A 15,121-nucleotide genomic window follows, 5' to 3' on the forward strand; every position below is an offset into this window, starting at 1 on the left:
AATGGGGAGGAGCCAAGATGGCGATCGGGATGGCTGCATAAACGCTCGGCTCCGTGAGCCCTCCCGCCCCGCACATACATCCTGGCGCTTAATCTGAGCAGTATTTGTTAATCTGAGTAGGGGAAGGAAAGCATTCACTTACCATCTGCTTCTGTGGCTCCACCGTACAGTTGACCCGAAGAAATGTCCCCGATTGTTTGGCGGCCTTTGAGGTGCTGAGACCGGGATCTCGAGTGAGGAGAGTGTCCGGCCGTGATTGCGACTCCTGCGGCCTCTGGTCGCGATGAGAAGTTACTCGAAGAGAACCTGAGATCTGCGAGCCGAAAGAGATGATACCAACCCACTCCCAATAGCGGGTTGCCCTGCGAGAGGTGCGATATAGCTGGGCCGGAGAGAGTCCATGATGCCCAGTTCCCCTTCGGTGTGATACCCGGTCATGTTAACAGCCCCCCCCCCCCCCCCCCGGGAGCCGGCGGGTGACTCCCGGAGAGCAGCAGGGGGCTTGTTTAGCCTTTTGGTGACTCTCCTTTCTGTTGCCTGTCCCGACTATTGAGATCCCGCTGTGGATCCTGCTGGTTCCGGGGGTTGGTCCCGATCCCGCGGTGAGGAGGAAGAGACCGCAACGGCTGAAATGGCGGATGCTACCCTCTTGCGTACCCATCGTCCGGGCAGAGAAAACGGTGCGCAAGAGAATCCCGGGGTTTGGCAGCGCGAGGAAAGACCAACGCCCAGCAGTGTTCTGGCTGCATTAACAACCCTGCAGACTACCCTGTTCCGGGGGGCCCGAGAATTGGGAAAGAGGGTGGCCGCCATTGTTGGCCCGCCATTTTGTAACAACATGGATCGCTCTCGAGAAGGCGCCGAGGTGTCTGCCTCTGATTCATTGACATGTTCCCCGGATGAGTCTACGTTCTTGGAGCTGCGGATAGGTTTGGTTCATGAGCTTGCTGTAGACCCTATTGCACATGTGATGGTTTCATCAGGGCCTCTCTCTGATCGGCGAATGGGGGAACAGCATCGGTCCATGGTTTGGGCGGCCCCGGCGGAGTTTCGACGCTTCCCTCATCGTGGGATTCCTTTTCCATGTTCGGCGAGACTGTGCTCTGACTCGAGACTGTTGGCGGTGTCGATGTTGTCGCATTCAGACTTACGCCATGCATTATTTGCGAGATTTCGGTGGCTGGGATCCTATGGAGCGACGACACTGCCTGATCCTCCCGGTGCTCTCAGACCCTTTGTGCTACTTTGTATCCCGTCTGAGGGATTGTTCAACATTGGTATTATTGACAGAAGTGGCCAGGGGTAACTTTGATTGGGACATGGAGGGACTCATAGATGGCTGATGGTGATTTGAGGGGTGCTTAGCGGAGTAGTAATTGATTGCGTTATACGTGATTGCTGTTACTTGTACTTCTTCTACCGTTGTTGTTTAGACGATTTTTGGATGCGGAGGTGGGAGGGGCCGGATGACCAGATCGAGGGCCCTTCTCCTGTCTTTTTTCTCTTTTTCTTTTCTGCATTTCGGGTCTCTTATTTAGGGCGACAGGCACGCTGCTGGGGGGGTAGGCCGTAGCCTTTTGCAGGGGTGCAGGGTTGGGGGTTGGGGGATGGGCTTGTTATTTTGTTCTCTCTGTCTCTATGGCCCTTTGCCCTTTTCCTTTTTCGATGTCGTCGTCTTCCATGTTTCCTATAGTGTGTTGCGCCTCGAGGTGTGGGACTAGCTCGCCATAATTGCTCCGTGTTTATCGCATCTATCCTGACTCTTATGCTCCCTCCCCCGTCACTCCCAATATGTCTACATCACTGGCGTAAAACTTTTTGCTTTCACTTAGCTCTAATAGGGGCGTGTGTGACTGTGCGACATTGATTTCCATTTTATTTTTCGTTATTGTAAAATGAACCGTCTCAGATCCTTCTTATTGCATGGTAATTTAAATATATGTCATATCCTGAATGCTGCTCAACCTTCGACCTCCGAACCGCTGTATGTTTTTACACTCCATTCCTCTTTGCCCGATCTGAATAGCGGCCGGACGGTTTGGTTGTAGGCCCATGTTTGTATTTCCGTGCCACGATAATAAAGGTTCTTTAAAAAAAATTTAAAAAAAACATTTCTCACTCAGAACCATAATACTGAAGGACAAAATATATTTTCTTGAACAAAAATGTTCAAAGCTAGATTACAAGTGGGTAAACAGTGAAGAAATTCACACTTTGCACTCAGTTTGGCCACATTACTGGCAAAATCAGGGTCTCCACAGGTAGAGAAAACATGAGAAATCCAACACCTATTTGCCAGAAAACTGTCTTGGGAAATGGTAGGAACTGTGCATGAAGCGACAGATATTTGCATTTAACTGCAGTATCTGTGAAAAATGAATGAATGCTAGAAGCCCATGCAAATGGATCTACACAATAAAAACATTTTTAAAAAAGGGACTCAAGACCAGTTGTCATTTTGCTATATTCTGATGCTGTGGAGCTGTGCAAAGCAGTTCCCCTCTATGTGAGATTGTATGCCTTTAATTTCTCCTTTTTTTTTTTTAGGGACAAAAACAAGCATTAGCAAAGCCAATAGGTAGACCTTAGGAACCTACTGGTGTTGCCAATGTTTTTTTTAGTCTTCCCAGATTCTGTGCAACATGGTGACAGCATCACTTTGTAGGCACAGTCGATATGCATGCTTGCCTACAAAATGACAAGTGCTTTTTTTAGGTCTTGGCTAGCGTAAGACTGCGCACATGCGCAGTCTCGCTGGCGAGACTTAATGAGATAAGAGGTATTTTCACTAGCGAGGTTAAGCCCTGCCCCTCTTTTCCATTGGCTGGCGTCACCGTTCATGCTAAACGGTGGCCAGCCATTGGAAAAGAGGTCGCAGTGACGTACTTCTTTCTCTTTAAGCCCAGTCCTTTTCAGACTGGGTTCCTTGACTTACTGCTGTGGTAAAAGGTTTCTTATCTTCTTTATGGGGCGAAACAGATGGCCCCATAAAGAAGATAAGGAACCTTTTACTCCAGCAGTAAGTCGGGCTCTTAAAGAGAAAGCAGCACTTCGTGGCGAGCTACTTTGACTATAATCGCGGCACCTGCGCTTTTGCTTTTAATGTTACAAGTAAAGCACGGGTGCCGCGATTTTACCAAAAGTAAAGAAATAGATGTTTTTTCTATTTCTTTACTTTTGGTATAATCGCGGCACCCGCGCTTTACTTGTAACATTAAAAGTAAAAGCGTGGGTGGCTGTGTGTGTGTGAAACATAAATAAAACATGTTATTTGCAATGTCAATAGCTCAAACTCGCGTAAATACGCGACCTATTCCATTGCAAAGGTAATAGTTCTCGCATTGTAAATGACAAAGCCATTTATTTATCGGTTTTCAAAACCAACACATAAATAAAACATTTGTCATTTACAATGCCAATAGCTCTAACTTTTGTAAATGCTTGCTCTTTTTATTTTCCAAGTTGGCTCAGTAAATAAAAAAATGAGCACCACAAAAGCGATTTTCTTATTGATATGTTGGTGGAGGAACAACATGGAGGGCAAGGGTGGGGGGGGGGGAGCATCACAAAGAACGCGGACATTATATTGTATTGTAGTTGGTCATCTCCACCGCCGTAACCCTTTTGTGACTTTTATTTATCACTTTACTTCTTTTTGTTCTGGATATTGCTTTTCCATTTGTATGAGTTCTCTTAGTTTCCGTGTAATCCACAGGCTATCGCCTAACCCTGCATATGAAATCTTTTAATGTACTTTTGTACCTTGCTATGTAGTCACATCATTGTTTCTTTTGTTTGGTTTGAAAAACCTAATAAAACTCTTGAAATAAAAAAAATATATAAAGCCACAGTCTTGGACTAAAGAAAAAAAAAAACACAGGTGAACACCGGTGAAGGGTATATGGGTGGAGAGAAACAACACAGAGGGCACTGGTGCTAGGAAGCAACACTGAGGGTGCAGGTGACAAGACACAACACAGAAGGCAATACGGAGTGGGTGGGAGAAGCACACAGGCGAGAAAGGAAAACAAGGGGAGAAGTACACAAGGGAAATGCTATTATGGATGATCCAGAAACATCTCTCAAATATGCTACAGAATCCAAGGCATACATTTTCAGACATCAGCATGAGAGTGTGGGATACAGCCTTAGCAAAGGGGGTTAGTTACTGGCATGGAAACTCAGTTCGATAACAACGCTCATGGACCTCCTTTTCCTGAAGCAAGATATACTCTCAGACTAGCAAATCATGCTACTGTGTATGCTAAACACCCATCCATCCACACCACCTCTTACCAGCAAGATAAATTACCAAAAAATCTAAACTCCAAAGACAACCATCTTCGTCTGTTAAGGTTTACAGGAACCCACTACGAGTATTATCAGTTAGTGTCATTGTTTACACAGAATTCGATTTCTTTGCCAAGCCAACCAAACGAACCACAAAGATCACAAACTACAGATTCTAGGAACTCAGTTGAGAACTTACCACAAAGCATTAGCTTTTTTAAACGAACAATTATTTAATCCATTTGCAATTCCAATCATTACCTCACAAAGTGAAAGCCTTTGTTAAACAAAGATAATTATGCAAACTTGCTTGACGATCACATTCTCAAGTATAGAAGTCACCCAAAAAACCTTCACTTTCCACTCACTTACCCTCTCCTAAACAAACATAAAAAAAGCATCCTATAATTAAAAAAAACTCTACTTACTATTTTTAGCTCCGATACTTCTGCCTGTAGTCGTGGTGCAGCCCAGATTAGGGTTGAGACAGCTTCTGCCAGACCAGGATCTAGTTCTCTAAATAGGTAAGCAAACAACATTTCATAGTACAAGAGAAATTTAAATTAAACATCTCTTAGAGCAAGCAGACAACATGGTACAAAGTGGAAAGAACTGGTACCGCCAGGACATGTCCAACAAAGTGACACAAATGGACACCAAATTAAATACAAGCCACTTCAAAAATCTCTTACAACAACTTCACGTAAAAACCTGCACACTTTGCATTCAGCCGCTATCAGGCATCTTTACACGTTAATGTTTGCTGAGCACATTCTACTCTATTTCCCCCTTTCCACGAATGTATGCTCAAGTCCAAACTCTCCAGTCCACTGAATTGTTTTCGCCCTCAAATTAATTCCCACTCCTATATCTGCCTCACCACTGAATGATATCCCCCGGGATCCTTCTAGAATGATTCAGGTGCCACCTATTAATTGTTGTATTAGTGCATGCACCCCTCATGCATTTCCTAAAATGAATCTTTGCTTTCCACTCCTTCAATTATATAAATTAATTTAGTAAGCAGTGGATTCTAGGATGTAAAAGCAACAAACAGGCCCCTTCATGGCATGAAATACATGAAGTAACAACGGGAGGAAAACAAATACTTTGACCAAACGGAATTTTAAAAAAATGTCATTACCTCCCTTACACTCGTAGTTAAAAGAAGTAACATTTGCACACTTCCTTATGTTGAGCTATGGCACACCTCTTGCTGTGAGGTGCCGGTCTGCCTTTCTTGTTGCTTCATCTCTATTTTTCGTTCACTCCAGCTGCCCTTTGTTCTTTCAATTACTCTTCCTACAAATAACTCTTTCAAACTGGTCGGTTTGATCATGTTTGACAGACATGAGGTAGTTCAAGAGAAAAAGGTCTGGCTAGACACTGTCCATTCTGCCTAGGAGACAAAGGGGTAAATGTTCCAAGGCTACAAGGGGCAGAGGTGTTTAGAAAGAGTAAGAAAAGGTGGAAAACATCTGCAATGGAAGTTTTAAAGATAGTTGTAAAAAGCTCGCAAGGCGGGAGGTGAACGGAGTTGCTAGTGAGCAGGAATACAATGAATGGCCATTATTTAAGAGGAAGAGGAATGCCAGATGAAGGAAGAGGTGTCAGGTTTACTTAGGTGGAAATGCAACGTTGGTGGGGGAAGAGTGTATGAATCCTCAGAAACAACCCTGGACATGCATCTTATTCCTGTGGTGTTACCTAATTTACTTGAATGCATCCTATTGATTTCCGATGACTATTATTTGATCTATGTTAGGGGGTGGTGCGGGAGGCAGGACACATCTCTGCCTTGAAGGGACTGGGGGATATTAAGGGTATTGCAATGTAAATTCTCCTATTCATGTATAAAAATGTTTAAGCTCTTACTTCATAGATTGAATCAACCCATATCGAGCCAAGAGCAGGTCACAGTACAGCTCTAATATCTCCATGGCTTCCACGAGGTAGTCTTCTCTGATAATGTGCTCCACACGTATCCTAGCTCGTTCATCCTTCCCACTTGACAGATAATCTGCAATTTCTTTTCTTGCTTTCTGCGCTAACTCAGCTGTAAAATAAAAAAAACAGACTGGGTTAACCGTAGGAATGAGAAAAGGGACACTAGGAATACAGATCAGTTTGAGAGATAGTGTAGAATGAGCTGAATAGGCATACCATAGAGTGAATGATCTTCAAAAACAGGCAGAGAACCAGCAACAGTGATCAATGCAGAGTTCTGACAGAACATAAACAGTCAACGATGAAAAGAGCAAGTTACATTTGCTTGGTACACTAATCAATATTCCCAATTATACCTGTGGCATTTGTCCTTAGTCAAGGATCATGGTAAAAAAAATCCTGCAAGTTTCATCCCACTCCATCTCCCATCTTCATTAGAGCTTCAGTGCTATTGATACAGGGCCTGAAGTATTAAACGCGGTTTGTAACACACTACATGTAAATCATTCATCAGAGCTGCAGTGATATCGATACAGGGCCTGATGTATTAAACGCGGTTTGCAACGCACTACATGCAAATCATACACCAACTGGTCTGGAAACAGGGACAAAACTTGTGATGTGACCTATTATAGGAAGAGGTCCTATTGCAAACAGCTTTTTCGCAGCTGCAAAATTACCTGCGTAAGGAATATCACTTTCCAATCAGAAAAAATGAATTGGTGGTGGCCAGCAAGGGGCAGCAGAACCTCCATCCCAGGGTTTGCATTCCCAACAATTCATTTTTAAATACACAGAAAAACTTTTTTTATTATCCATCTCATGACTCTTAAAAGAGATAAGTACCTCTATAAAAAAGAATTTTAAAATATATAAAAAAAGGGCCCAAAACGTATTGTGGAGGCATCAACATTATCGGTCTAAAACGACCTGGTTTTGCAAGGGGGTCACCTGCATTTTTGGCCCTAGGTTCGGGTTCCATTTAGGAAGACATTTGTGGGGGTGGGGCAGTGGTCACCTGAACCACTGCTTGCTGAACTTGAGGCTGCCTGACATGATTGCCAATGGTAAAGCTGTCCTACAAGCTTCCCCATGTGAATCAGTTACCATCCCAACTCTGAATTGGTATCTAGATCAATGGTATGCGACCAAAAAACATACTTCCTGCGATTTTCCACTTGATACCGATCATCGCATCATACTCTCTTCCCATACTCACTCTTTTTCTTCTCAAGCAGCTTCAGGCGGTTGATTACAAGGCGCAGGTTGACGCGAAGGCGCTCAGCCTTAAATCCTGAGCCAAGCATTGTTTAAGCCTCCTAAAACGAGACATAAAATAGGAGGATTAGTGCACAATACCTGGAAATTCACTAATGAATCCTGTGAGAGGAAGAGACAATATGCATTGGTTTACTAGACTAGAAGGAAGAGCAGAATTAAAAAACAGTAAGCACTTGATGGTCTTCTAAATGTGCAATTAAGTGATCTTTGTTTCAACTCACTATCGCATTACTTCTACAACAAAGCCAAAAGCCAGGATATGTAGTCACTAGGTGTATATGTATTGTTGATCGTGGACAGGTTTGTGTTCAGACAAGGCTCGTCAGAAGTTTATATTTTCACTAAAGGTACCAGAGAATGCACCTCCCAAACTTGCAAGAGAATCTTCTCACACTTTGCAGTGAGATAAACCAACTGCTGTGCCACAAAATGCCAATCAATGTACTCAGGAGCAGCCCATCATTATGCCATTGCGAAGACCCACAATTATGACAGTGAACACACAGACTACTGTGCCAGAAATCACACCTGCCACCGTGCAAAAAAAAAAAAAAAAAGCAGAGTTCCTGAGACAGAAAACCAGCCTATCGTATAAAGAAATGAAACACACTCTCCTATGCCAGATAATTCACATCACATGGCCAGAAATACACATACCTGTGTCGGGATATTATATTCCATGTGGCAGAAAACATTCTGGTCACTGTACCATGGAAAGGGGTGAGTGTTCAGGAATTGATATTGTTGAAACAGAGCATAATAATTCTATGTCACAATATGCGGAGATCTACCTGGTAATTACAATCTTCATGTTATTTTGCATTAATACCAATTTGTGAATCTACATTTCCAGGGGCAAAGGGACATGTCAACATCTTCAGCTGAAAAAACTCACAGACAAATAAAACACGACAAAAAAAAGACCACCCTACTGTAACCCCTAGGAAAAAATGGAAACCAGACCTACTAAACATCCATGTGCCTCTGCTCTGACCTAAATACATCTGGCAAGACCAGAACCCAAAAACATCTGCCCAGCTTGCGATTTTCAATACCCGTAAAGCCAATTAGTAAGCACACCTTTTAGCTACACCTTTGAAATAGCTTACCTCAAATATATTTCGTACACTCTTAAGTTCCCTTTATTTAATCCTCTGATATAGGCTAAATGAGGTTTTAAAGCTGCCTCATAGCACTTTAAAAAGGTACATAAAGTGAGTAACAATGAAAGGAACGGTGAAATGGCTGAATGTAGGTTATGCCACAGGACAACCAGGTTGATCGAAAGAAAATCAATCAATCAATGAACTTGTAAAGCGCGCTACTTACCTGTGAGGGTCTCAAGGCGCTAGGGGGGGAGGGGGGGCTGCTACTGGTCGAACAGCCAGGCCTTGAGGAGCCTTCTGAAGGTGAGCAGGTCTTGGGTCTGCCGCAGATGGGTGGGGAGGGTGTTCCAGGTCTTGGCGGCGAGGAAGGAGAAGGATCTGCCCCCGGATGTTGTTCGTTGGATTCGGCGAGGGCGAGGCTGGCGGAGCGGAGCTGGCGGGGGGGGGGTGTGAAAGCTGAGTCTGTTGTTCAGGTAGGCTGGTCCGGTGTTGTGGAGTGCTTTGTGTGCGTGGGTGAGGAGCTTGAAGGTGATACTCTTGTTGACGGGGAGCCAGTGCAGGTTTCTTAGGTGGGAGGTGATGTGGCTGTGGCGCGGGACGTTAAGGATCAGTCGGGCGGAGGCGTTTTGGATGCGTTGTAGTCGTCGCATGTGTTTGGCCGGGATTCCTGCGTAGAGTGCGTTGCCATAGTCCAGCCCGCTGCGGACGAAGGCTTGGGTCACTGTTCTTCTTTTGGTCGGGATCCACTTGTAGATCCTGCGAAGCATGCGGAGGGTGTTGTAGCAGGAGGAGGAGATGGCGTTGACCTGCTTTGACATGGTGAGGGAGAAGTCGAGGATGAATCCTAGGTTGCATGCGTAGTCCGTGGGTGTTGGAGCGGTTCCCAGTGTGGTCGGCCACCAGGAGTCGTCCCATGCAGAGGGGGTGGGGCCTAGGATGACTGTCTAGTCCTCAAATAATAGGTTTGTAAAGCCTTCTAAGAAAAAAGAAAGTTATATCCACACATTTGCACAGAATTTGTGAAATTGTAAAACTGGCTAGCTTTGGGTGCCTAACAGACCTGTGGAGAGTTGGCTGTGCTCTTTATGTGGGATTAGGGTAAACAATGTGATAGAACTCATTAGTCCATTAGCATTAAAGAGGAGATGTATTTTAGTCCCGTGCAAAACTTTCATGTTTTAGTGTGCGTGATTAGTTAGTTACTCTAGAGCACTTTGTGGCAAGCCATCTCCGAATGCCAGTGCCCATCGAGCGATCGCAAGTTTTCAACCAATGTGCTAGATGCAATCTCTGGCAGTGTATAACCCACTAAACAATTTTCATCAACCTCCCCTCTATTTAATGCTCATCATTCAACAAAGAAAGCCTGTACTCTGCACAAGCAATGCATGCTCTAAATGTCCAAGTAGTTGTCTATGTGCCATTTGAAATTTGTTGTGCCATTGCTGCAAGTGGAAATAAAGTGGGTGCTTTATTGCATGCCTTTAATAAAATTCACCGGACAGTGAAAATCTGCACGCTTCACCACAGATCACTACTGCACAGTTAGCCAAACTGCCACTAGTGTCCCTGTCCCCTCTTTCTCCAGGCCTATAAACCCCATACAGGTTTTCTCATCTCATTTCCCGCATTTCTTCTTCTGATCAATACTGCTTTGCAATATAAAAATATACACAAAATAAAAAGCCCCAAACTAAGACTGCAAAACTTTGTTGAAGACAGAGAAACTGGAGTAATCTGCATTTAGTAAAGAATGATAGTCGAGACTCGCCTTATGCTGACTGTACAGACGTATAAAGCAAAAGCAGATTTTTTGCCCACACACTTCCTCATTCCACAAACTTGTCACTTGCTTAGGTGAGACGTAGGTTTGTACCTCATTTTGGTCCCACCCTTACCTGCTCACGTCATGTGACAGCCTTATTCCTGCTTTCGCTGTAACTAACATCTTGTTGCTACCTTCCAGTCACTACAGCCCCACCAATGCTGTGCCCTGGGTTTACAGCCTGCCCTCTGCATAACCAATGAATGCTCTAAATTTCAAACCAGGTGTCTGAAGGGCCATTTGAAATATTTTGTGCCGCTACTGCAAGTCACAATAAAGGTAAGCATAAGTGACAATCATATATACCTCGATTGTACATTTACAGATTAGCATCTGCATAACGCACAAGTCTGCCTTCAGAAGGGTGTATTTTTTACAAGAATTTCCAATGGAAATTAAAAGTTCAAAAGAAAAATAAAGAATGAAAAGAGAGAGAATAACCAAAAGCTCTGGCACTTAAGTGCACAACTTTTTCGGTGGATGTACACGTGTGATCTGGAAACAAAAAATTCTTTCACACACAGCGTAAGAGACCTAATGCTTGAAGTGGGATGACCCATTGCCCCATGTTTTATTTAAGGTGGGAGGAAGCAAAATGTGAATGACAATTTAAAAGACCAATGCAAATGCAGCAGATTGCCATGTTAACTTGGACCAGTTTAAAGGCACTCCAAAGAACAGAGATGCCAAACTAACTCTGCCCGCTTAAAAACACTAAAAGCAAAGAAGCATTTTAATAATACTCTCATGCAGGGTGGAAAACATGACAAAGGACACGCAAAAGCGATTTCCAAAAGAGACTTGACTAAGAATCGTTTTGGACTTGTATAGTTAAAAAGTTAAAAGTCTGTAACATACAGGGGTGACCCATCACTCCACTCCTCTTGCTCTGGCAATGGAGCCACTAGCAATTCGGCTACGACATGACATGGATCGGTGGGGCATCACCATCGACGGTCGCACACGCTTAATATCATTGTATGTCGATGAGGCGCTGCTTTATATTAGCCAGCCGGAGGAAGCGATTGCTGCGCTCCTAGAAGTGTTGCGCATATTTGGACTTGCTTCGGGGTTACATATTAATAACCGTAAATCGGTTATCTTCCCAATGGCAGCCCTGGCACGTGGTGAAGCACAGCACCTTCCTGAGGTGGAGTTTAGCGGGGAGTTGGACCACTTTAGATATTTGGGCAAACAGGTGGAATATAGCCCAGATGCTCAGTACGCAATGAATATGGGAGCTGTTATCGCGGAATTGAGAGAGTCTATTCGGTTTTGGAATAGACTCCCCCTCTCGATTATTGGACGGGTGAGGATGGTCATGCTTCCCGGTGCCTATAGGCACTTCAAAATATATTCTGTGACATCTACTTCTGATGTGTTAAACAGCTTGCTGGTCTTCTTGGTGTGGGCTGGAGGATTCAACAGAGTAAAATTAGACATACTCAAATTGGACCTGGACTCCGGGGGACTGGTACTCCCGGATTTCAGACTTTACTATTTTGCGGGAATGCTGCAGTACGCCGCACAATGGTGTGCTGATGGCAACAACATGGAAAAAGCATTATTGGCCAACTGGGGTAGTGAATGCCCACACATAGTCCGGCAAGTGTCACGGGCCTGGGCACAAGCCGTGATCCGGGTTGTCCATAGGCACCATACACTACCTCACTTCCATTACAATGGCTGCAGGGGTTTCGTCAGATCCAGTCAGTCATGGATATGACCAAATGATAAGAAGGGGGATGCATGACAGCTGGGGACCTGTATGTGAACGGGACATTTCTGTCCTTTGAGGAGGCAAATGAGTGGTTTCACGTCCTGGGGGACCACTTCCTACAATATGCAAAAATCTCAAGTACCGCCCACAAGATATGAACCTCATACTCTGACTAGCTGACAGAGCCCCACAAGCTAGCACTACTACTCAACCCGGGATCCACCAGAGGGATATTCTCACGCATTTATAAGGCGCTGAAAGAGGAATACACAGTCGAAACCTCTAAGGCAACAGATAGATGAACAGAGGATTGACCTTCCCCACTCATTGAGGAAGAGAAGTGAAAAGCATTTGCCGAGGTACGAAAGGTAGCTGGTAATGATCAGTTCAAACTCACACAATTCTACTACCTACACCCGCTCCTACACAACACCTCAGAGACTAGCCTGTTTTAATCCAAGGTGCCCATCGCACTGCCCCAGAAGCGGTGCAGACCCTGCAAACTTTTTACATATGACCTGGTCCTGCTCTCGCCTGCAGCAGTACTGGCAACTAGTGCTTCTGGTTCTATGTTCGGCCTCAGCGATTCGAATAGAAGCATCAATCAAACACTGCCTGCTAGTTTTCCGACACCACGAAAGGGAATGAGGATAAGTCACAAATTTGCTTCCCTGGGCCTAGTAATCGCCAAACCACACATGGCTATACACTGGACGCACACCATCCCCCAACGGTGGAGAGATGTAAAGGCAAACATGCGAGAGTGGGGGTGGCTTAGGAGTGCCGTTTACACACACTGCAAACAGACAAGAACGCAGAGCGCTAGCTGGTAGACTGAGGGGTGCATGCAAGAACTGCACACACCAGGAGATCACGGCGCGAGTGGCGGGGGCGCAACACAGCAGTCTACCCACACATCAGATCCACCGCACACAGGACCTGCCGGCACTCTGCGTAGCATTGATCCATGCTGGATCGCATTGATCCATGCTTGATAGCATTGATCCATACTGAATTGCAGCAAATATTGTTCCTGTATCATTGGCCAGATAGCCATCGAGGACTGTGTCTGTACTGTCTGCTCTCAATGATTTTTAATAAGTTATGATCGTAATGGGTTCTGTCACTAGTTACCGCCAAGATGTACCTGTTTTTGGTTCTGTTTAGTTCAAAATTGCTTCTCTACTCAAAAAACGCAATGTACAATCCGTTTGCTAACTAGCCCCACGGGCAAACATAGAACACCCTTCTGACTATAATGTATGGAGATTGTCATGCAGAGTTGCAATAAAAACAAGCTCTAAAAAAGTCTGTAACATGCTTCAATAAGCACAAGCCCACCGAGGCAAAATCAAAGCGAGCTTCCAAAGAGCAGGTACAGCACAGGTACTTGCTGATAAAAAAAAATAGCTGCATGCTGTGGCAGCAATTCAAGGGTCCCTCAAGTATACAGACCGGTTAGAGTAGAGCCATCACCAGTCGACTTCTTCCCTGAACATCCTGGAGTTTTTATGTTGCTAAGCACGTGCTGGCCTGCAAAATCTTCTACACTTCTCTCAAGCAATCAGGAAACGTGAAATCACCACTGAGACTGGCGGCTGTGCCTTGACTCTGGGGGCTAGAAGAGGCAAATTAGGCTGTGGATGTTCTGTGCAGAAAACACCCGATACAGGTGGCAAGATGTCACCCATGGGACCCTATGGCACCACACAAACAGTATTTGCAAGTTGTAATCCTGTCAATCATGTGTTCATACAAAACTGGACCCTTTCCTTGGTTCCGTTTCACTAAAGAGTTAAAATTTCATGATGCCTTAATCGTTCTCCCAAACGTCTGATGAGTTGAACTAAACAGAACTCATAAGAATTATTACATTGCATCTCAACAATGTACGGGATAAAGCTAGAAACAGCAGCGTGCTTTAAGCCTAAGACTGCTACACAGAATAAATATCCACACTGATGCATGGGTCCATAAAAATCTACTGAATACTCAAAGTCACTGCTGAGACTACCCTGTTCAGAGACTGGTGGTCACTTGATTGTAGGAGCCAAGAAAGGGCAGCAAGGATGAAGTCTGTCAATACAGGGACAGCACGGGGAGGCTCTTGGCTAACCCAATAGAGTCTGGGCTCTGACAGAGAACAGTAGGCAGTGTAGACTGCCATATCTGGTACTCACAGAGATCCTCTTCAGCAGCTGAATACTTTAAGCTCTACCAAGAGCAGTCTGAAAGTCACAAAGTCGCCATTCAGGACTGACTCCCTGTGAAAGAATAATTCCTTGATCCATTGGTTCCTGCTCTTACATACTGGCCACGTCAGGCAGTAGATTGTATCTGTCCGAACCTCTGGTTGGGTTCTTCTGCTGAATCATTAAAAAACATCTGACAAGCCTAGGTCTCTGAAGGGATACAGGGATCTTCTCTGAAAAAAGAGGAGATTCGCTACCTAGTGCAGCAACAGAAGCAGGCCCCTGACCAAGAAGAAACGAGAACCAGCCGAATGAACCTTGCTTGGAGAGCATCTCAAGGAAGAAAGTCACCCAGTATTAATTAGAACTGTGACCTATAGCTGATAAGAACCAAACTTAAGGCATCTGTTTCAGAAGAGGATTGAGAGCCTGCATGAGACATTCCACAACTGACTCGTGAGCATGCATCACCAGGACCCTCACCATACTATAGCATGACTTTGTGGGAGCTCATTAGCACTCCTTTTCATGCATTATACGGTTAACAAAGGCTTTCCTTTCGCATTAGGGTGCGTGGTAGTGTCCCATTGTCTATAGAAAATCCATCATGGTTCCAGAATTAGTGTTCTACTACAATACAGAGTTTTTATATGTACCTGAACTTATATCAACTGCACAACATTGACTACCACTGTACTATCAAGGTAAGCTGATACGTAGAAAAGATTAAAGAATCGATATTTCCTTATATATGTTTACC

At 44.6% G+C, this 15,121-nt stretch overlaps 1 protein-coding gene across 2 annotated transcripts in view; it reads right to left on the bottom strand.

Moving 5' to 3' along the window:
- IST1 (IST1 factor associated with ESCRT-III) overlaps positions 1 to 15,121 on the bottom strand; it is a 128,777-nt gene that overhangs the window by 100,786 nt on the left and 12,870 nt on the right. For both annotated transcript variants that reach the window (XM_078669678.1, XM_078669679.1), the window contains exons 2-4: positions 7,457 to 7,556; positions 6,166 to 6,346; positions 4,719 to 4,806 (exon numbers count right to left, since the gene is read on the bottom strand). In XM_078669678.1, coding sequence (XP_078525804.1) covers positions 4,719 to 4,806; positions 6,166 to 6,346; positions 7,457 to 7,544 — 357 coding nt within the window. In that variant the 5' untranslated portion in view covers positions 7,545 to 7,556. The remainder of the gene's footprint in view (positions 1 to 4,718; positions 4,807 to 6,165; positions 6,347 to 7,456; positions 7,557 to 15,121) is intronic.

The sequence above is a fragment of the Lissotriton helveticus genome, chromosome 12 (assembly GCF_964261635.1).
Source record: "Lissotriton helveticus chromosome 12, aLisHel1.1, whole genome shotgun sequence".
Lineage (NCBI taxonomy): Eukaryota > Metazoa > Chordata > Amphibia > Caudata > Salamandridae > Lissotriton > Lissotriton helveticus.